The 21,545-nt window shown below is 31.8% G+C and overlaps 1 protein-coding gene and 1 long non-coding RNA gene across 7 annotated transcripts in view; one reads left to right on the forward strand and one right to left on the reverse strand.

Moving 5' to 3' along the window:
- Window positions 1–12,440, forward strand: part of GULP1 (GULP PTB domain containing engulfment adaptor 1) — a 266,643-nt gene extending 254,203 nt beyond the window's left edge. For all 6 annotated transcript variants that reach the window (XM_058549394.1, XM_058549396.1, XM_058549398.1 and 3 more), the window contains 3 exons: window positions 1,413–1,551; window positions 5,769–5,863; window positions 11,910–12,440. In XM_058549394.1, the coding sequence (XP_058405377.1) occupies window positions 1,413–1,551; window positions 5,769–5,863; window positions 11,910–11,981 (306 nt within the window). In that variant the 3' untranslated portion in view covers window positions 11,982–12,440. The remainder of the gene's footprint in view (window positions 1–1,412; window positions 1,552–5,768; window positions 5,864–11,909) is intronic.
- LOC131410895 (uncharacterized) overlaps window positions 6,023–21,545 on the reverse strand; it is a 37,793-nt gene continuing 22,270 nt past the window's right edge. The window contains exons 2-4 of the long non-coding RNA XR_009221432.1: window positions 18,541–18,610; window positions 9,548–9,605; window positions 6,023–6,688 (exon numbers count right to left, since the gene is read on the reverse strand). This is a non-coding gene — a long non-coding RNA (uncharacterized LOC131410895). The remainder of the gene's footprint in view (window positions 6,689–9,547; window positions 9,606–18,540; window positions 18,611–21,545) is intronic.

Here is a 21,545-nt window from a genome sequence, read left to right on the forward strand (position 1 = left end):
AAGAAGGACAGAATAAAGACAGTTTTGGTGGTTTGTTTTGTGTTTAACATCAGTCGAGATTGAGTATCTTTATATTCTGCAAGAGGAGAGAGATGGAAGCCAGGGGAACTAGAGGGATGGGATTAGGAGAACAATTCTCCTGAGTAGGGGGAAAGAGCTGAGGGATAAGGTTGCCGTAAAGTCTTTGGGTGGTATTTATGACTGATAAAGTCAAGAAACTGTTAAAGAAAGGGAGATGGCAACAATTTTCCTGCATGAAAAATGTGCTAACAGTCATGTTAACTGAAGAGCACATCTATCACTCTACACAGTTAGCCTTATTTTTCATCATTGTCTGCATCTGTGAATCAGAAAAATAAATGTATTCTAAGAACACTAATTTTAATATGAACCACTTTAAGCAATTTCTGTTCATGTTCTTATAAGAAAAGCAAATTTCTCCTTGCTATTCCTCTCCAAAATGAGAATTCTCTTTCTTTAGAATATATATTTATTATATTATAGATTATAGATTATAATATTAGACTATAATATATAACTATAGATTATATATATGTTATATATTATACACATAATCTTTGTGTGTGTGTGTGTGTGTGTGTGTGTGTGTGTGTATATATATATATAAATAAATAATTTTTTTCCATGTGCAGCAATGTGATGATTGTTTCATTCTTACATTATGTCCTGGCCCAGTCTGGCCCAGATAACTTAATGATTTTGGTGGTATATTTAGTAATTATTAATTTATTTCACAAGGTAGCTGTTATGGAAAACAATGAAATTTTATTTCAGGAATGAAAGGCACTACAATGAATATAATAGTTGGCTGCCATTGTAGTTATAAATACAAATTAAGATCTATTCTTTAAAGTTTTTAAAACTTTATTATTTTAAAATAAAGTTATTTTTAAAATACAATTTTGTTGGTTTTACAAGTTGTTTAAAATTTAAACAGTTTTAAAATTTTATTTTAAAATTTTTAAAATAATATTGTGTAAGATTATACTTTAGTTATAATCTTATACAAAATATATTACTAAAATCATGTTTTTATACAGTTCTAACATGTTTTCAATTCTGTGATATAAATGGCAATTATTTCTAGATATACAAAAAATCCAGTATATCTTTTATATCTATCTAGAATAGTATTGTCACCATTTTTACCATCATCTTTGAGAACATTTTTGTTTTTGGAGAAATTTTCTTGCCAATGAGCATTTGGCATAACTGGTTGAATCATAGGAACTTGCCAGTATTTAACTATGTTTTTATCTACAAAATGACAGGTTTATATGATTTAACTGAATTTGTTGTTGTTTATATATGTTTTATATGTATATAAAATATTTAACATTATAATGTGTCTACATGAAATACTACCCTAATTAATATTATCTTCATTGCAGGCAGGCAGTCTGACACCTAAGTCACCCTCCACTGACATCTTTGATATGATTCCATTTTCTCCAATATCACATCAGTCTTCGATACCTGCTCGCAATGGCACGCAGCCACCTCCAGTACCTAGTAGATCTACTGAGATTAGTAAGCCTTCTAAACAAATCAATATTCTGTGCTGTATTTGTGTACATTTTAAATGTTTAATTAACACTGTATGAGAAATTATATATCTTAATAAGCTCACTAAAAATTTTAATCACTAAAGTATTATGTTTATATATACATGCCAAATTCAGTTAATTATATTTTACTTTATTTATTTTTTTATAATTTTATTTATTTATTTTTCCCCCCAAAGCCCCAGTAGATAGTTGTATGTCATAGTTGCACATCCTTCTAGTTGCTGTATGTGGGACGCGGCCCCAGCATGGCAAGAGAAGCAGTGCGTCGGTGTGCGCCTGGGATCCCAACCCGGGCTGCCAGCGCAGAACGCACGCACTCAACCACTAAGCCACGGGGCCGGCCCTTACTTTATAATCAGAACATACTACTAAAAACATCACTATTTGCATTTCAAACTGTTTTATGAAAAATGATATTTTCATATAGGTTTATTTACATCATAATACAAAGCACTTAATTATATTTTTATTTTATTTGGAATTATATTTTTAATGTTTTAATTTAATGATTAAAAACAATTCTGGTGATAATTATTTTAACCATTTTTGGCATACTTAATAGAGCTTAGCTTAAATTTTTTGTTATCATAGAGTATACGGATAGTCTTAGTTGAAGAAATATATAAATTTATGAATTCCATGATTTGTTTATTTATTACCCCTATGTAAGGGTTCTTTCTTTGATAACTAAATTGATATAAATGCATTGCTTTTCTGATTAACCTTTTTATATCTGCAAGGCACATAAAAGTCTCTTTCTGATGAATTAGCAAGCATCCAACAGATGCTCATTGTCAATGTCTTGGCTTTATTTTGATCTGTGCCCTGTCACAGAAGCTAAAAGAATAGTTCCCAATGGCCATGATCAGTCATGATGTCCAAAGGGAAACGGAAGAAAAGGGAGTTTCACATATTATGCTTTATTGCATCCTCTCTGGTTCACATTAAGACATTTTCAATATGACTCTGAAGTTTTAGCTTAAGGCTTTAAAGCATGTCAGGGCCTATAGTTTATTTGTTTCTCCCTGTGGAACTTAACAAAGTACGCTGCACATGTTAGGTATTCAATAAATTTTAGGGGACTAATTTGTAAATGCAAAGTAATAACATTAGGAACTTTAAAAGTGGGTTTACAAAAATATTTCCATACTTTACATAAGTTCAAATATATATTTAAATTCCTCTGAATATATTTTGTGACAATGCAAAATATTTTTTTCAAGGAAATAATCCATATTATACATGTTACAGTGTGTTTTTAGAAAATGTTGACAATATCCTGATATCATAATGGGGTATTGTTTGTTCTTAGGAGTGTCCCACATCTCTTCCTTACCACTGTTTTTTATTTCTGTGAACTTCATCATTGATTTACTCATTCATTTATTTAGTTCAATGAGCATTTGTTTAGCATATTCACTAGACTTGGGTTACATGCTGGAATTTGAAATATAAATTAGCAGTGTATCCACAGTGGAGGGTCTTAATCCAAGTTGAAATATAAATTGAGAAGAGTGAATAGATTTTAAGACATTTGGAAGGAATAATCTATCAGGATGGTGATTGAGAGTTCAAAATCAATTATGATTCAGGATTTTAGAGCAAATGTTGTTAATGGGAAAACTAGTCGTAGAGAAGGGGAAAATAATGATTTCTGTTTTAGACACTGATGAGTTTGAAATGCTTTTGGAAAATTTAGGCGGAGATGGTCCAATGGTTTTAAAGGAGTTATTAATGAGAAACTGAAGTAATTTTTTAATGTCTACCTATCCTGAGGGCCATAGTTTAGTAAATACAGCAATACATCAATAGATAGAAAGATTAGATAGACAGATAGATAGAGAGAGTTCTAGTTACCATTATACAATATCTATCTATCCATCTATCCATCTCTCTTTCTATCTTTACTAACAATTTAAGGATGAATTGTTCAACTCAATTTTAATTGTAAAATTGTCTAAAACTCTAATACAGTGGAGTTTTAGTAATAGGACTTTTTCTTAAATGAAACCTTAAATGTATTCATTCATTTATTTTTTATTATCTACTAACTACATAAAAGCAGAAACCTACCAGATTCTTCCTTAGTTTTTCTCCTTACTGCCTGAGAACTCTAGTAGTTCTCCAGAAGGTATTTTTGATCTTTGAATATGTAATAGATTTTAATTCATTTGTTTAATACTGTGTTTCCTGATTGACTATGTATTCCATGAGGGAAAGGACTTGGTTCTTTCTTCACTACTTTAATCCGTTGCCTAGCAAAATGCATGGCACATAATATGTGTTCAATAACTATTTAGTGGATAAAGGAAAGAATGATTGAGTGAAGTGTTACCTATTAGTCTTTATTCTTTTACTCTTGCATTAGACAAATAATTTAAATGTTAATTACATAGCAATTTTTTTCATTGGAAGTTGAACTTATGTGATTTTTTGTTATGAACTTTAGACCCATCTGAGCTGACCAAAATATGCCAAAGAGCTCTGTAATGTTTATTAATTTACTTGGTATTAATATTTTTACTTAATATGTACAGTAGAAGTTTCTTAACTTGTGGGGAGTCATGGACCCTTGAGAATATGATAAAAGTTAGGAAACCTCTTCACAGAAAAACACAACACACCCAATCATACAAAATTTTGCATTACATTTCAGAAATGTCAAGGATCCCTTTAAGCTCATCTGAAATCTCTGGTGTTTTTGAGTCCCAATTTCAGAAAATCTGTATAATAAAAATCTCTTTTCCTTCTGATCAGCTCTCCTTCCTCCTCATTAATTCATTTCTTTGGACCAGCATCTATCTTAAGTAAAGCATTGTTCGATGTGCTCGTGGTATAGTGGTAACCAGGACACTCCTCCAAAGAAAGGTTCCTCTGTTCTCTAAATTCTGGTTTATTGCCTAAGCAACATCAGACTGAGGAAAATAAGTAATAACAACAACAACAATACCCATCGGTTATATATAAGGTGGTAATAAATTCCCATTTGTTGAAGACAGTGCTGGCTTATACCTTTTGTCCTGGTGAAACAGGCCGCACAGTCCTGGTCACACTCCTTTCACTCTTAAAAGTGTCTATTTAGATGATAAATTATATGTCCTTCTTATTTATGCAATGCTTGCCAGCACCAGGAACTTCTAAGAATTTTACATTTATTAACCTATTTTATACATAAATCTGAAAAACAAAAACCCAACTATAACTAGATAAGTAATCTTTCGTAATAGGAGTCGCAGAGTGATTTTAGAAGATATGGTAGAACTCAAGAAGCATAAGTATTATTTCTTACACGGCATTGAATTTAGAGAAAATAGTTTTCTGCAAAATGAAAGTCTTAATACATTATGAATTCTCATGCCCTATATAATTAAAAAATTTTTTTGTCAATTAAAGCTGCGTTTGAATTGATTCAGAGGAAAGAAATTTCTTAACATTTTTTTAAATTTTTAAATCACGTAAGCCATAGGTCCTATCAATTACAAACATCAATTTTAATTTTGATACTTAGTGATTAAAAAAAATACATACTTTACAATGTATGTACAGAGAGCTTTTTGATACTCCATTGCTGCTATTTTTGAAAAGAAATTTCTTTTTGGGATAGGGGACATTTTTAAAGAGCCTGTCTCATTGTGGTTATATAGGAGGGTGATATGATTTCATCCTACATGAGATGATATGTCTTAAATTTTTTCTGGCTAAAAGGTGAGATTAAAGTACATGAACTACGAGGAAAACTACTTACTAATCTACTCAGTCCTACATATTGCTTCGCTGTCATGTTGCAAAGTCATCAGTAAACGGAATAGGGAAGTCTCAATGAGTAGTACATTAATTTTAGTACATTTAAATTGCTTCAGTAAAATGTAGGTATTGTGTAATATATTAATTATCAAATATTTGGTGAATTCGATATTAAGAAGTCTTAATTAAAGACTCAGAAATCTTTCTGGATAATTCTTTGTAACCAAACAATTTTTAATATCATAAAATGGATCTTTGCTTCCTTCTTACTGTTTAATTAATCTAAGCTTGGGAAAGCCCAGCATGAAGTGTAAGTGTGGATAGGGGCTCATTTGCTCGTGTAAATATTTCTTGACACAATCCTGCCTTTGAACTCTAACTCACCCCAACTCACTTCTTGTCATTTCATTTACTAAATTGTTTTCTTCCTTTTAGAACGGGACCTGTTCGGAGCAGAACCTTTTGACCCATTTAACTGTGGAGCAGGGGATTTTCCTCCAGATATCCAATCAAAATTAGATGAGATGCAGGTGACTATTTTAACAGATTGTCCCATAAATGGTTTTTGTCCTTTTTAATATGGAACTAAGAGAACGTTATATATCAAAACTACCCTTTCCTTAAATTATTATCACTATAAAAACTTACTTAAAATAATTATTTTAAAATAATAATATACATTTAGTCCTAAAAATACTCCACAGTTGCTAAGGATATGGTGTGTTTTGTTTTGTTCTTAATGGTGCAATTTACAATGGCAACAAGATAATTTTATACAAAATTACATGGATTCTAATGGTTCATTATTTTGAAGTCCACAAATTAAAAGGTCATTGCACTAGATTTATGAGATTTGATCTCAGTCAACAATTATGGATTTCAAAATTGTGAATGAGTGGATGAACCAAAATCTTTGTAAGAGTAAAATCAGTCTCTCTTAAAAGAAGCATTGTAGCTGTTGGTCATAATTTCTGGGCTCTTATTGAAAAAGCAGACACCCAGTGACAACATTTTTAGGAATGTAGTTCAGTTGGGTTTTCATTTCTCTCTCTCCCTTTTATTTTTCAATTCTGAATTGTTCTGGAAGTTTGAAGATATTGGTTTTAAAAGCTTTCTACAGTGAGCCATGATTAATAAACAGTCTTATAAGCACTAGAATAAAGTTTTCTCTTTATATTTGTCCTTTACATTTTGGTGAAGTTATTGTATCTTATTTTTCATCAGAAAGACTGTATATGGTAGAATGCAGGCAAAGACCAATTATATGAAGCTGATTGAGAAGAGGAGGAGAAGAGAAGGAGTCATTTCCATTTATTAGGGCTGGGTTAATATATTCACTCTTTATGCTTCATTTCCTGGAAAAAAAAATTAATGGGTGGATTCTAATCTTCCAACATTGGTAAAACACTCTTAGAAAGATAATATGAATACCCTTCCACTCATTTTGGACTGCAGCTATGAGGCAGTCTTCTCTAGGTATTATGTGATTTTCCTTCTTGTTCTAGATATAATAATGCCTGCACTCTACAAGTTGGATTATTTAACATATGCCTTGAGGTTTTCAAAGATTATGTTAAAACAGCGTTTCTCAAATTGAGTGATTCACAATTCCCTTTTACATAAAAAGTTATTTTAAATCCTTAATATTGACTTAAATTGTTACTAAAACATTTCTTAAATATTTACAAGAAAGTTATAAACAACTTATCCTTATAGCTCTTAGGCAATTATTAATCCAAAACTTATAAATTAAATAAAAGCAAAATTACAACACCTGATAAAATTCAAATTCAGAACTTTAATATAATAGGATGGATGATGTTATTTGGCTGAAACTAAAACCACCAATATCAAACATCTTCAGCATGTATCCCGTTTGATGGCACAATTTCCCCACCTCTTTTCTATATTTCAAATGCTACAAACTTTCACTCTAATCATGCATGATTATTTAGTGAAGTCAATTCCTTTCCTTTTTCATTAGTTTTATCAATGAGGCTTGTACTACTTGGGACTAACGCTCTTGTAGGAACAAACACAAACATGTGCACTGATGTGATAGTAGTTGTTCTCAAGGGTTATGCAAATTATAAAGAGTACTTTCCTATTCATGTTTTTTAGATTTTCACAAAACTGAAAAGTTTCCTATAGATTTTAAAGAAAGCCTACATCTCCAGACTTTTGTAGGAACCCAGTTTGAGAAACACGTTATTGGTACAATTTAGTGATGTGTTAGTCAAATAATGTTAAGCTGTGGTAGTTTTGCATTTATTTTTGTCATTTATAATATTTTCTTAATGTCTTTTTTATTCTTTTCTGCTTTCATGATGGGTAGCGCCAGAGATGGTTGGTATATTGTTTTCATAATAATTTTAAACAACTTACAACTTCTTAAAGCTAAAACCTTAATGTTTGCATGCTTTATTTAATAAATATTCAAACAGCAGTTTCATATGGATATGTCTGATTATTAGTCGTGTTTAAAGAGGTTTTATAACCCATATTTTAAAGTTGTTTTTTCAATGACTTAGTCACTATTGCATTGTCCATCTCATTGCTTGTCTGTTTCTTTTAGTCCAGAATTTACTTGCAAGGTCATTTTAACTAAAGTAAAATAATATTTTCTTTATCTATAGTCTATGATGACATTTGTTATTAATCTTGTTAGCCTAATTAATCTAATACACACATTTAGCTACTATTTTTATCTTTGCATATAGTGTAAAAACTTAATACAGTATGATGGGTTGTATAAACCATATTGAGTTAATAAGCCTAGTGAAATATTTGGTTTGCCTCTTTCATTTACAAAGGGTATCACACAAATATCTCATGCATGTAAGAATTTAAGCAGAAATGTTAAGCCAAATACCATTATAAATTATTAGAAAATTAGATATTTATTTGAAATCAATAATGTAGTTATTTGATTTGACACAATTTAGACTTCGTGGTACATGTCACCAACAGGCAAATAATATTGATAGCACAGAAGTATACCTTGTAAGTTATAATAATCTAATACATTAAAAAAGAAGCATGGCAAGTCAATGAAGGATGAAAGAATTTGTCATTAAGTGGCATTAAGTCAATTGGTTAATAATTTGGGAGATCAATTTACAGCTGAAACTTAACAGCAAATACCCAATTAATATTAGAAGCATTAGGCAGTTTAAACTGTTTTAAATACAATTGAATATTTATCAGACTTTTGAATTAGAGGGAAATTTTTATAAGGACAAGAAAAATATGTACATAGAGTCTTCTATAAGAGAACTTCTATAGTTCTTAATTTTCTCTGTAAAAGTATATTAATATATCACATACACATAATTAAAGTAGGTAGACAAATGATTAGGAAACTAAACAGTCAACAGATAAATGAAAAAGCAGTAGGGGGCCTGCTCGATGGTGTAGTGGTTAAGGTCCTGCACTCCATTTCGGTGGCCTAGGGGTTTGCAGGTTCGAATCTCGGGTACAAATCAACACACCACTCATCAAGCCACGCTGTGGCAGCGTCCCACATACAAAACAGAGGAAGATTGGCAACAGATGTTAGCTCAGAGCCAATCATCCTCACCAAATAAATAAATAAATAAATAAAAATTAAAAAGCAATAGTTCACAAAAGACTGCAAGTAGCTAACATAGATGTAGATATGTTCAGTCTAATCAAAGAAAACATACAAATTAAGTAAAGAACTGTAAATGCTCTTTTAATCTAGCAAATTGAACATTTTATTTTCTTATCAATAATCAGTGCAGGGAAAGTGTGATGAAACAAGCACTCTAAGTCATTGCTGGGCCAGGGTCAGTCCATAGCATCCCTTTGGAGGGTAACTTGTTAATACTTGTATTTCTATTTGATATTGAAAACTTTAATACAGTCTATTCTGTGGCAAAAATAACTATAAATGTGGAAAATCTCTATGCACAAAAACATCCAGTCTACTTTATTAATAATTATAAAATAGTGGAAATAATTAAATTATATTAAAAATTTATAGAATATTACATAATCATTAAATTAGTTTTACAGGGACTCAAAATAATATAGAAGTTTGTTCTGTTAAGAGTATAAAAGAATATAGAAAATTATACATAATATATATAATACATTAAGTAAATAATAAAATTATAATATATAGTTATTTATATTATTAAAATTGTTTAAAAAAATCTATACATAGAAAAAAAGAGACTCAAAGGACATACCTCAGTATGTTAACAGTTGTAGCATAAGAGTGTTTTTATCCTTCCTTCATATGCTTTTCTCCCTATTTCAAAGTAAAAAAATTCAATTGGGCAAAATATTTCATACAAGAAGTATATTACTAATAATATATTAATAATAAAATCATTCTGTTGTGTGATATTAGTTTATGCTAATTTCCATCACTACATGAGTAAAGCCTCATTTTGATTCAGAGGTTTAAAATTCAAGAGGGTATGGAAACCTTAGAGGGATTCAGAGTCCATTAAATCATGATTTACTAAATGAGACCCAGGAGCAAAGGTCAGAAGATGTGTGGGAAATTTTGTCTTAGGAGGAAAGAAAACCCAGGAGCCATTTAACAATGTGTCTGTTGATAGGGGTGATTAAGTTAATCTCAGGTGACTCCGAAGGATCCTTATAAGATCACCACAGGGGTATTCTTGTAAGTGATACACAGATTTTTTTTATTATTGAAATAGTGATCGACCCCTATTTTACTTTAAATGCTATACTGCCTTTCAAATAATGAAACATATTGATTTCATATTGATTTCAAACATATTGAACAAGGTAATTGAAGTGATAGTGGTTTAATTTCAGAAAGCACCGATAAAATTTAAAAAACACTGTATGAGATCAAACCTTCCCAAAGGTAATATATCCAATTGTCTATGTATCTGTGTATATATCTATCTAATATACCAGAAGATGACATAGTACCCAGATCCTCAGATATCCAAATAAAATATTTTAAAAAACAGTTTATTTACAATATTTTTCAATTTAAAGTACTGACTTTAGTAAGTATGTGGCAACTGTTTAAAAAATATGCATATGTATGACAAAATATTTCCTCTTGTGATAAGAACAGGCTTTTAAAAAATAAAGGTAAGTACTCTGGCTTTTACTCAACTAAATGTGATTTGTTAAGTACTGGGAAGAAGTTTTGAAAAACCCTTGCTGTGATGGCATTGCTATGTGGTCTTTGTGCTGTAGACATAGTGAAGAGCATTCTCGGAACATTAATAGCGATTAAGGTGTGGCTTACAGTTTTATAACGATTTTCTTCCTCTATATGATAATGTTTACATTGGATTTGTAATAAGATAAGTACATTAGTTACCTGTTCTAAATGAAAATAATTTTGGGAAATGCAAAGAGATACACAATAGGTTAACACACAAGTAGATACGGTCTAATTAAACAAAACACAAAGCAGACAGCGGACAAAAGCCTTCTCTTGGAAAGACATTTTCTTTTCCTCATGAATAGATTGCTGTCTACATTTCGTTTGCCAATAATTTTTCACCTGACCACCCAAACTACAAATTACCTCCCTGAACAAAATTTCAGTTCTTAGCAAGAGAGAAACGTAGGTATATATATAGAGAGACAGAGAGACAGAGAGACAGAGAGAGAGAACACTGCCACACTGCTTCTACAAGGAAACCTAAAATGTGGCCTTCAATTCCACTGTTTAATGTGAGTCTGTGCTTTTGTAGGCCAGCGTGCACAGATTACGGGCAAGGGTGGGGTAAGGGGAGATGGTAAGACCAGAGATAGCCCATAGTTCCACTATTTTATGCAAAAAAGAGAGCTTAGAGTAGAGAAGCACAAACTCCTTTGCCACTAACTTTTAACTCAAAATCTTAGGGGCGAAAAAAATATTCTCGGTAATTGTGTACTTACTCTCCAAAAATCAAAAGCATCTTAACTTCCAGAAACATCTAAAACATGCTAGGAGAAGTGAGATTCAAAGCAACAACTTGCAGCTACAAGGAACAGCAGGACTAGTAGGGGAAGCTTTCTCCCTGGCAAAGGAGTCTGCAGTTCTGTATTCCACATACGACATGGCATTGAGTTTATTAAATCTATTTACCCAGGCTCCGGACAGGGGTAACCAGGAAGAAAAGGTGAAAACTATCAGGCTCTCTTGAACGTTCCATCAATTTGAGGTCTAGCTATCTCACTTATATTTAAATGAATATTGATCCTTAAAGCCAACAGAGGGATTTAAGCTACAGTAAAATGGCATAATTAAAAGACTTTACTGAAAAAGAAACATTCAAGTCTTAAAACTACTTAATTCCTTATATTTCTGTTTTCTTCAGTCTTTCATGCATGCTAACCTCACATATATTTAGAGCATTTAAAGTGCTAATGGGCGTGAAGAACTTCCTGGGGTATACACCTATATAAAAATTTGACAAGCCAACATTTGACATATTATTTCTAAGTTGATCAAAGCATGAAGATTTCAACTTCTGTTCATAGAATTTTTTATATACTGATTTTTTTTCTTTTTTTTCTTTTTTTTGCCATAAGCATTTCCTGTTTTAATGATTTTACTCTGTTTTACAGGAGGGGTTCAAAATGGGACTAACTCTTGAAGGCACAGTATTTTGTCTCGACCCGGTAGACAGCAGGTGCTGATGCCAAGAAGAAATCCTGATTCATGTTAAATTTGTTTTATATACGTATATATCACTTGTTATTACTTTATGACAGCTATTATACATGTGCCAATATATTTTTGAATATCTAACTTTTTGAAAATTATTTCAGTAAAATTTCCTCGTACATTCACTGTTGATCTGTAATGATTTATTTTAAAAACAACTTGTTGAAAAGTAAATCATACTTTTATGTTCCTTTCTATCTGTTGTAGGTGAATTTATAATTGAAAGACAAATTATCCAAGTATCTGCCTTGTGTCTGAGTTCTAAATAATTAGCATCTTGAAATTTGTGTTCATTCTCCAGGCTGCTAGTGTATTATTGATTCCCAAAAGTCATACTTTAATGATACCTTTGAAAGTCCTGAGGAGACATACCAATATCAAAATAAATATGTTCTATATTCAAACCAATAAATATGTTATTATTCATTCGACATATGCCACTTTATGTATTAAATGTTGTTCATATCATTGGGAAAATATAAACTTTGAATATAATGCCACCAGGTCATTTTTAGCAGGTAACAATAGCAAAAATATAAATTCCAATAAAAATTAAACCAAACATATTTAGAGTATTTATTAGTAAAAGCAAGGTAATAATGTTAATTATTATGAATTTTACTCTAACTATTTTATTTCATAAATAAAGTTTGTGGGAAAAAATGAAAATTTCTCTTTACTAAACACTTAAAATTTAATTTCTAATGAGATAAGTTATATTGCTAAACATCTAAACATCATCTGATCTGATGTTTCCTAAAAGACATTTGAAATGTATGCTGTTTATGGTTGCAATGTCTATTACCCATATTTCCTTTACCAAATATATTTTTTCTCACTGAATAAGATTATCCAATATTTTCTCCTTTGATAAAGATATTTTCTCAGCAAAGCTTATTTTGCGATGCTCCCTTAGGTTTCATACTTTAAAATCTAGGGCAACTATTCTTTGTGAGTCATCAACAATATTTAGCAAATTTAATTTGTATTTGTTTTGTTGAAGGCATAATCTCATTTTTCACAAAAATCAAGTTGCTGCTTAGTAGTCTAACATGAACAATAAAATTTTCTTGCACTTCATTCTTGATGTGCCAATAAACCCTGACCTTATAAAAAGGTTGTTTCCTATGCCTTTGCCCATGACGTACAGACTGTAATTTGTACTCACTCCAACAAAAATGTATGGTTAAATTTATAATGTGCTTCATCACATTATGAGAAAAATGAATTAAATTAATGAAAATGTGAGCTTAGATGGGAGGTAGATCTCAAAAAAAGATTTTTCTTTTACTCGTGGAAAATTTCATCAAGTGATAAAGGTACATTTTCACTAGGAAATGAAATCAAATATGCTTATGCAATATTATATTTGTATGTATCTTCATAATGTTCTATGGTATATATAAGCCTTCTTGTTTGTTTTCTATTATCTGCTAAGTTGTACCTTAATTAGAAGGTAGTAAATGTTTCATAAAGAAGAGTCTTTATAATTTTGTTTGTCATATAGTATTTTGGAATTTGTATAATGAGGATGTTTAGAAGCCATATCAATGGCTTTTTTTAACAGATAGAATTTGTATTTTTATTGTACTTTAAAAAGCTTTATGTAATAGGTATATATTTAGTGGCCATTTATGGTTAACACAATAGAGTATACTAAAATGGTATTTGCACATTTAAGATATGTTACTTTACCAATTTTTAATGGTAATCAATTCTGCTACTGGCATGATTAAATAATACATAATTGGTCATTAATTATGAACATTTATTTCACCAGTGCATTTTTTTGAAGATCCAGTTGAAAATTGTATTTCTATGTAAACTCAATGATATGTTTGATTTTGCCAAGAATAAATGATTTTAAATAAATTGTATAATTTATTCATTCAATAATCTCTAATTAATTTAGACACATTCTGGAACAAATTACATAACAAATTTTCCTGGTCATAAAATGGAGTCAAAAGAAAAAGAGAGAGAAAGAGAGACAAAGAAGGAAGGAAGAAAGGAAGGAAGGAAGGGCTTTAATTTCATTTTTTACAGCCCACACACATTTTAACTTTATGAGCAAATATCATTCAGTTGTGAAAACAGTGGACTTGATCCTGCTGGTGAGAGAGGTCATAATTTGGTTCCTTTCACAAGAAGCATCTGGTGCAATAAGTGTATTATGTAAATATCTCTTTTCAAAATTGAGAGTCTTTTTAGCCTAATAATAATACAAAGTGTGTCTTGGCTGATAGTCTTAAAACTGTGGACTTGATCATAGGACTTGAGATGTGACTAACTGGAATATCATGAGGAAGTTTTTAACCTATTCAAAACACAATGTCAAGTATTTTAAAGACATACGGGACTCACATGCACAGCCTTTGCACACCAATGAACGATTCATCAATCCATACAAAAAAATTTATTTATTACTCATTCTGTATGAATAACATGTATTATGTGGGTAAGAAAACATCTACTAAGTTTGCTAACAGACATTGTTAAGTTGAAGATGACCAGATCCTTGCCTTCAGTTAGCTTCTTGTCATAAAGGAAAAGTAAGGCAAATATGTGAATTAATAAATAAAAACCAATGTGTATTAAAGTACTGTGTGAACCAAAACCTTCCCCCAAGAACACTTATGTTTAAATTTGGGTACCTAGCACTGGCTAGTGTCTATAATCTCAGGTATCTAGTGTGAGACTTATCAAGATAGGCCAATGGCAATAATTTTCCTCACCTCTTCTTGTTTCTTATGTTCTGGATTTGAATTTTTTTCAAAAAACATTGGTCACGTTATGAGAATTCGTTTCCAGTAGAATTTCTGATAGATTTTGCATTGTTGTATTTCTAAATACTGACTTTTTTTTTTACTTTTTTTGATGTTCTTAACAGAACCATAAAAGAAACTGGCTGTTAATATTTTTCTGTTGCAATGTTTCCATATATAGTTCCAAATTCAATATTTATTCATGATTTTGGATTTCAGCCTCTGTTAAATTACTTGAAGAATCTTGAACTATATTTTGACAACTAAATCTCAGACTCCACCTAAACGACACCCTTTATAGGCAGCTAACACTCGGTGGAGATGGGCGTGCCTAGTATTGCCCTCAGACCCCTCTGTCTCATGCCGGAAGGGCCTAACTTTAGTGTCTTTTCCTTCCTAGATAACCTCAGACAAATTTCTCAAGAACTTCCTCCTCCAATGCCCCTCTCATAAATTTGACACAAACCTTGATTCTTATCCCCTTGCTCCATGTCTTGATCTTATGATGTTAAGGTACAAATGTAATACACTTCTAGAAATCTCTCCCTTAAAACATATTTTCTCTGGAATTCAAAGTGGGATTCCCTTACTCTAGTGAGGAGACCACCTCCTAAAATAATTTATGGTCTTATTTCCTTGCTTTCAAGTGAATTTTTATGAACTATGGATGATATTTCAATAGCAGAAGACATTACCTTTCTCTGGATTCATTTATTTTCACTCTAGCTCATGGATTCTAAGTCACATTACTCCCAAAATCATAGTTAAATAATATTCAAAAGATGGCATATCTAAGGAGTCGAATTTAAAGGCTCATTTCAAAATTTTCTGTGTTACACAATAAATTGAAATAGCTGAATTTCTTATTTCTATATCACTAACATTGGGTTTTGTGTCAGTTAACAGTACCACCAAAACCGTATAACCAAAAATTTGTAAAAACTTATTTACCTAAGCCACATTTTTGGCATTCATTCAGATGCACAATCAAAATTCATTGAACCAAGCTTTCCAGTTTGCAAACAACTCTATGGGCACTTTGCAACATGCATTAAAGCTGTTAAATATTGCTGGTTTCATCTTCTACCTGGCCAAAAGATGTAGGAGTTATCGTCTTAAAAGAATTCCCCAATACATACCAGGCCTAATTAAGTTCTCTATTATAAAGGACATTCTGAAATTCTACAGTATTTTCTCTGTAAATTGTACTTTATCAACTTAGGATTGATATATTTTGCAAAAAGCAATAAAATACTTCCTTGGAAAATCTTTTTAAGATATTTTTAATAATTCTTTTAAATTCTCTGTTTATTCTCCAAAAATCTTGAAGGAAGTATTGCCTTGACATTTTTGTATCCTCTTTGGTGCCAAGCACAATGCTTTATCCATAAGCTTTCAGTAAAAGGTTGAATGATTCTTTAGCATGCTTCTTGCTAGTTATGTGAACTAAAACTTTGTAGGCTCTCTGTGAAAGAAAAGAATCATGTGCCTTCCACGTAAATGTTAGAAGATAACCACTCTGTCTTCTCTGATGAAATCTTTACTATTATTTTAACTTTTATCTTCCTGCAGCAATAATTTACTAAATAAAGATCTTGACAATTCTCTAAGAGCATATAACAACCACCACAGAATCATAGACTAAGGAAATCTGGCCCAACTGAGGGAGGAAAAGCAAATGATTATTGAGCTTCAATGAGGCTGTGAATATTCAAAGTTGAATGTTATATAATTAAAGGACGTTCCCTGTACTCAAGGGGGTGAAGAACTGTATTTGTTGAGCATGTCTATTAAAGAATAATAGCTAAAGATTCAACTGTATCTTTCCTTGAATCCCATATTGTGGTCACACGGTTTTTATTGGTTTTAAGTATTTTTAAGTTCATTTATTTGTCCTTAACTTTTTATTGTCCTCTTACTTCAAGTGACATTTCACAAGAACATGTTGGAGCCCTTCCCAGTTGACTACTCCCTCCCCTCTGTCTGGCCAGACTGCTGTGTTCTAGTCTGTTCCAAAGGTCTCTTGTTCCAGTTGAAATAGCTGTCTGGATGGCCTGGAAATAATCCAGATACTGGTTCTTTCCTGCAAAGAAAGATGTTTGTTTCTTGGCTACATTTTGAAAGAAAAAAATAAAAGAATTTTATGTCTAAGTCTACTAATAGTTGGAAAAAATTAATGTAACTCTGGGACTAATTTAAAATTATTATTTTCCAGTGCTTTGTGTCGCTTTGCCTTTTTATATACTTTTGAAAATCAATTGTTTACTATTGGTATCATTAATAATTGGTATTATATAGCTAAGTATATGTGAGAAGTGTATGCGGAGGGATTTTGGCAAATATACTAATTTCTCTCACACACATACACAAACACACTCTCACTTCATTTAGCTATTCAGTTCTTCATTTATTTTATTCTTGGTATCTGCTTTAATTGAAGAAAAAAACTTAATTTGCACTAGGTAGTACAGAGAATGGGAGGAGACAGGTAGTGTGGGGATAGTCATAAATATTCAGAGATATCAGCTAACCCACACTTGGCAAAGTGGCTGTGCACAGATATTTGCCCTGTTCATTTTTCAGACTATTTGGACCATTCGCAAGCTAGGGAGTAATACGTATGATGCAATTATGTAAAAAGCTATTTCTACAGTTGATTCCTCTTTAATTTCTGGTAATGCCTACAGTTTTAATCTTTTCTACATAAAAGGAATTAAACAGGAAAATACTGGAGGATAAGCTGGGCATTTGTTTCATGACTTCCTGCCATCAATGACAATTAGCAAAACAAATATTTCTTAGAATCGCTTGAGTTTGAAAATTACTAAACCATACATTACTTGAATTTTTAAGTAGTTAAAAAAAAGATTACTCATATAAACTACATTTGCTTTAGAACAACTCAGTCTGATTTATAGGGAACCACTGAAGTAAGATTTAAAACTGTACGATGTTACAGTTACAGTTACAGCTCTAGTCTGATCTTCGACTTTGGAAAAGTCCTGTAACGGGGTTCATGAAGTTCATGAACATCAGCTATTCTTGGCATAAAAAAAGAAGAAAGTCTTCCAAATAAACCAAAGATAAAAAAAAATTTGTCATAGAAACCACATATTTCATCTTTTATTTACATATTAGTGATAAATAAATATTGAATCAACAGATCCTAGATAAATAGGCATCTGTCCAGCAGTAGTCCTGTAAAAGAAGACAGCAGAGACCACAGAACTGTCCCGGCCTTTGTGTCTGTTTATTTTCTCAAAATCCGTGTATGGAAGTCTGTCCCTTTATAGAAAAGTTGAATGCGAGGCAAGCGTGGTTCTAAGATTCTCTCCTTTTTCAATCTTGCCTATTCCTAGGGACACATTGAAAGACAGATCTCAGAGCGTATTTACGTTGGAGAAATGGGGCCTATGCTTCTCTTCAAAAGTATTAATGGCTTGCCACATTTTCAGGTTGACTTCAAGATAAATGATGTCTGTCTCAAAGGAATTCAAAGGCTCTGCTGTTTCCAAGTAAACATTAAACCTTGAAAATGCCAGCAAAGAAACCTTGGAATGAATAAGATAATAGTATTTTGAAATATCAAAACACAAGTGTTCTTAAATATGTTTACATGGAGAGAAATATTTAGGTTCACAGAGAATTTGTTACGTTTCTGGATTTTATAGGAACCTGCTTGTATGTGCTTAGATTTTATAACGAAGCCTTTATATGTGAGAACATGAATGTTAGAATACTTTCTCGAAACGTTTTCAAATAAAACTTGCCTTTGACATATGTTGAGTTATACTCCTTCGTGTAGATTTTTTGGTGAAGTTTTTCTTTTGCTCCACCTATAAAGAAAAGAAAATTCAGAGAACATAAAAATCCCCAGCTTGCTTGTTAAATATTCCAGAGGCAGCAATTGTATATCTCATCACTCTGCATCCCTTCCTGAAGCCTTAATCATAGCGCTGAAGCTAGAGAAAACAGCTGTCCTGGAAAACCACAAAGGGCTTGAGTATTTATCTCTGTTATGCAAATTGATCAAATCTGTACAAACTTTTACAAGTTATTTTACCAAAAACCCTAAAGCAGTACCTCCTTGTTAGCAAACAGTTTAATTTTTTTAAAAAGAAGCAATGCAACAATGTCTATCTGATCAAATAAAATTAATTAAAAGCTTGTAGACATAAAATAAAGTCAATGAGACCATGGAAAGCACATGAGTCATATGACCTAGTTGAGTTTATTTAGAACACACACACACTTACAAAAATTTGAGATTCCATCAAAACCAGATTGTTTCCCGCACTGTTCCCCAACTAAAAATTAGAAGGTCAAAGGAAAATTGGACAAAAATGTCCCAAAAAGCAATACTTAAAAATTGTCTACCAACTAACAAAATAAAATAAACGGAAAAGCAAAAGGATGACCATGTTTTATCATTTTGAATCTTAGATATTAAAGGCTGTTCAACAGTGTTTTCATCCTATATAATATGTAATATTAACTTGCATGTAATACTTATCTTTTTCTTTAACAATCATCAGGAAAATTGCTCTAGTGAATTCATTTTTAGGATGTAAAATGAAACAATGTAACTAGGATTTAAATAACACACAGAGCTATTTTGGAATGTGCTTGCTCTCAAGAAAGGCCAAGTGAGATTAAAATAAATGTGTTAATTGATTATTGTTCTTCATGAGAATGAGCAATTTCAAGCAGGGAGAAACTTCAGCTCTGTTTCAAAAGATCAGCTGTGATGGTATTTAAGAGGAAAACTGAAGTCACATTTTCAATACTTAAGACAGATGCTTTATGTTAAAAGGCTTCTCTGACGAGGTCCTTTTGTGCTGACTAGAGTCTGTTCTCCTGGGTGGGTATGGACTGGAAGAAAAAATAAGTTCTTGTCCTCCACTGCTCCTTTTATGTGCCTTACTGCACATATTCTGAAGGGACAATTGGAATTTCTGGACCCTGGCTGCCCCTCCACTCTGGCTATGCTCCCTTTCCAGCAAGAGAAGTCTTTATTTTTTTATGCATTTATACACAGAACTGAAGTTTCTAGAAATGTGATTCTGAATTTGGTCTAAGCCAATTGTTAAAGTAGCTTGGAGTATTCAATGAAAATTTTGGAAATGTTTTACAGACGTATTTCTTTTTCTTTCATTTGCTAAAGGCTAAAACATCAAAAGAAAATAGTATAAATAATGAATATATATTGGCAAGAATCATGTATATTTATGACTGCCAAAATTTCAAGATTACTGATACAGATTGTGGTATGTCTATGTGGCCACAAAGATCATTGTGAGATGAACAATCTTTTCCATCCAGCACTCATCATAGAATACTTTTTGGTATATGTGAAACCACAAGTACATCAGTGGGAACTTACTTGTATGGAAATACTGCCGTCAAACCACTAATCGTGGCAGCCAGATTTCCCAGAATAAAGCAATTGCTTTAGAAATTATGCCAACTACTTGGGTTAAAAATACGGTTTCAAAAATTGCAGATCAGTATAATATGGAAGGGTTATTAGCAAACTATAGAAGTGTGTGGTTCTGAAGTAGACAGCATTGAACAGCAATTTCATGATGACTTTTATTTTTCTTAGATATAGGGTCTCAAACAAAAGACAGTTGCAAACACCATCAGTTATACATTCAGTGAAGCTGAGGTTTGCATCTAAATATCTCTATTCTGCCTAAATGAGTCTTAATCACAAAATACGAAGTCTTTTTTTGTGTAGAATATAGGTCACCATATAGAAACATTTTCTTCTCATTTTAAAGTGCATACTTATTCAGACGTTTTCATAAGTTGTTCTTGACTTTATTATTTGACACTTCATAATAGGTGTGAATTAATATGAATTAGAGCCAAGGCAATTATGAATATAGAAAAATGTGATTTCCATTTATTTATAGCATTATTCCAGACAGATTCAGGATGAGAGGCAGACAGGCCCCCTATGTTTAAGACCATGTAAGAATTTTGTAAGAACTTAAAATTTTAAAACCAAACAGAATACAGGGGCCGGCCCCGTGGCTTAGCGGTTAAGTGCTCGCGCTCTGCTGCTGGCGGCCCGGGTTTGGATCCCAGGCGTGCACCGACGCACCACTTCTCCAGCCATGCTGAGGCCGCGTCCCACATACAGCAACTAGAAGGATGTGCAGCTATGACGTACAACTATCTTCTGGGGCTTTGGGGGGGGGGAAAAAAGGAGGAGGATTGACAATGGATGTTAGCTCAGAGCCGGTCTTCCTCAGCAAAAAAGAGGAGGATTAGCATGGATGTTAGCTCAGGGTTGATCTTCCTCACAAAAAAAAAAAAGAAAAGAAAAAAAAAGAAAAAAGAAAAACAAACAGAATACAATGAATGTGTATACATTTATAAAATATGTTTGTTTTTTATATCCAGATTTTATAAAAACAAATTCATGAAATGAGTTTCTATTTTTCAATTTTTATGTACATTTCTTAATGCTGTGTAATGCTAACTTGTTCTACACAATGTTTTTTAAACTAGCTTACCCATATAAATGATGCTTTTTTTGGATCCCTCTCCTACTGATTAGCTCTACATATGGTACTATTGACAGAAAACTTCATCCAATATCTTCCATGGAGTTAATTCTGTAGAACAGAAATCACCTAGCAGTCCTGTGATAAAAGGATCATTTACTATCAACTGTTCTAGCTTATGTTTTTCACAGTGTACATGAAATAGTGTGGATAATTTGACAGAAACTTCTGATTATTATGTCATAACCCTTTATTC

This window comes from Diceros bicornis, chromosome 10, assembly GCF_020826845.1.
Source record: "Diceros bicornis minor isolate mBicDic1 chromosome 10, mDicBic1.mat.cur, whole genome shotgun sequence".
Lineage (NCBI taxonomy): Eukaryota > Metazoa > Chordata > Mammalia > Perissodactyla > Rhinocerotidae > Diceros > Diceros bicornis.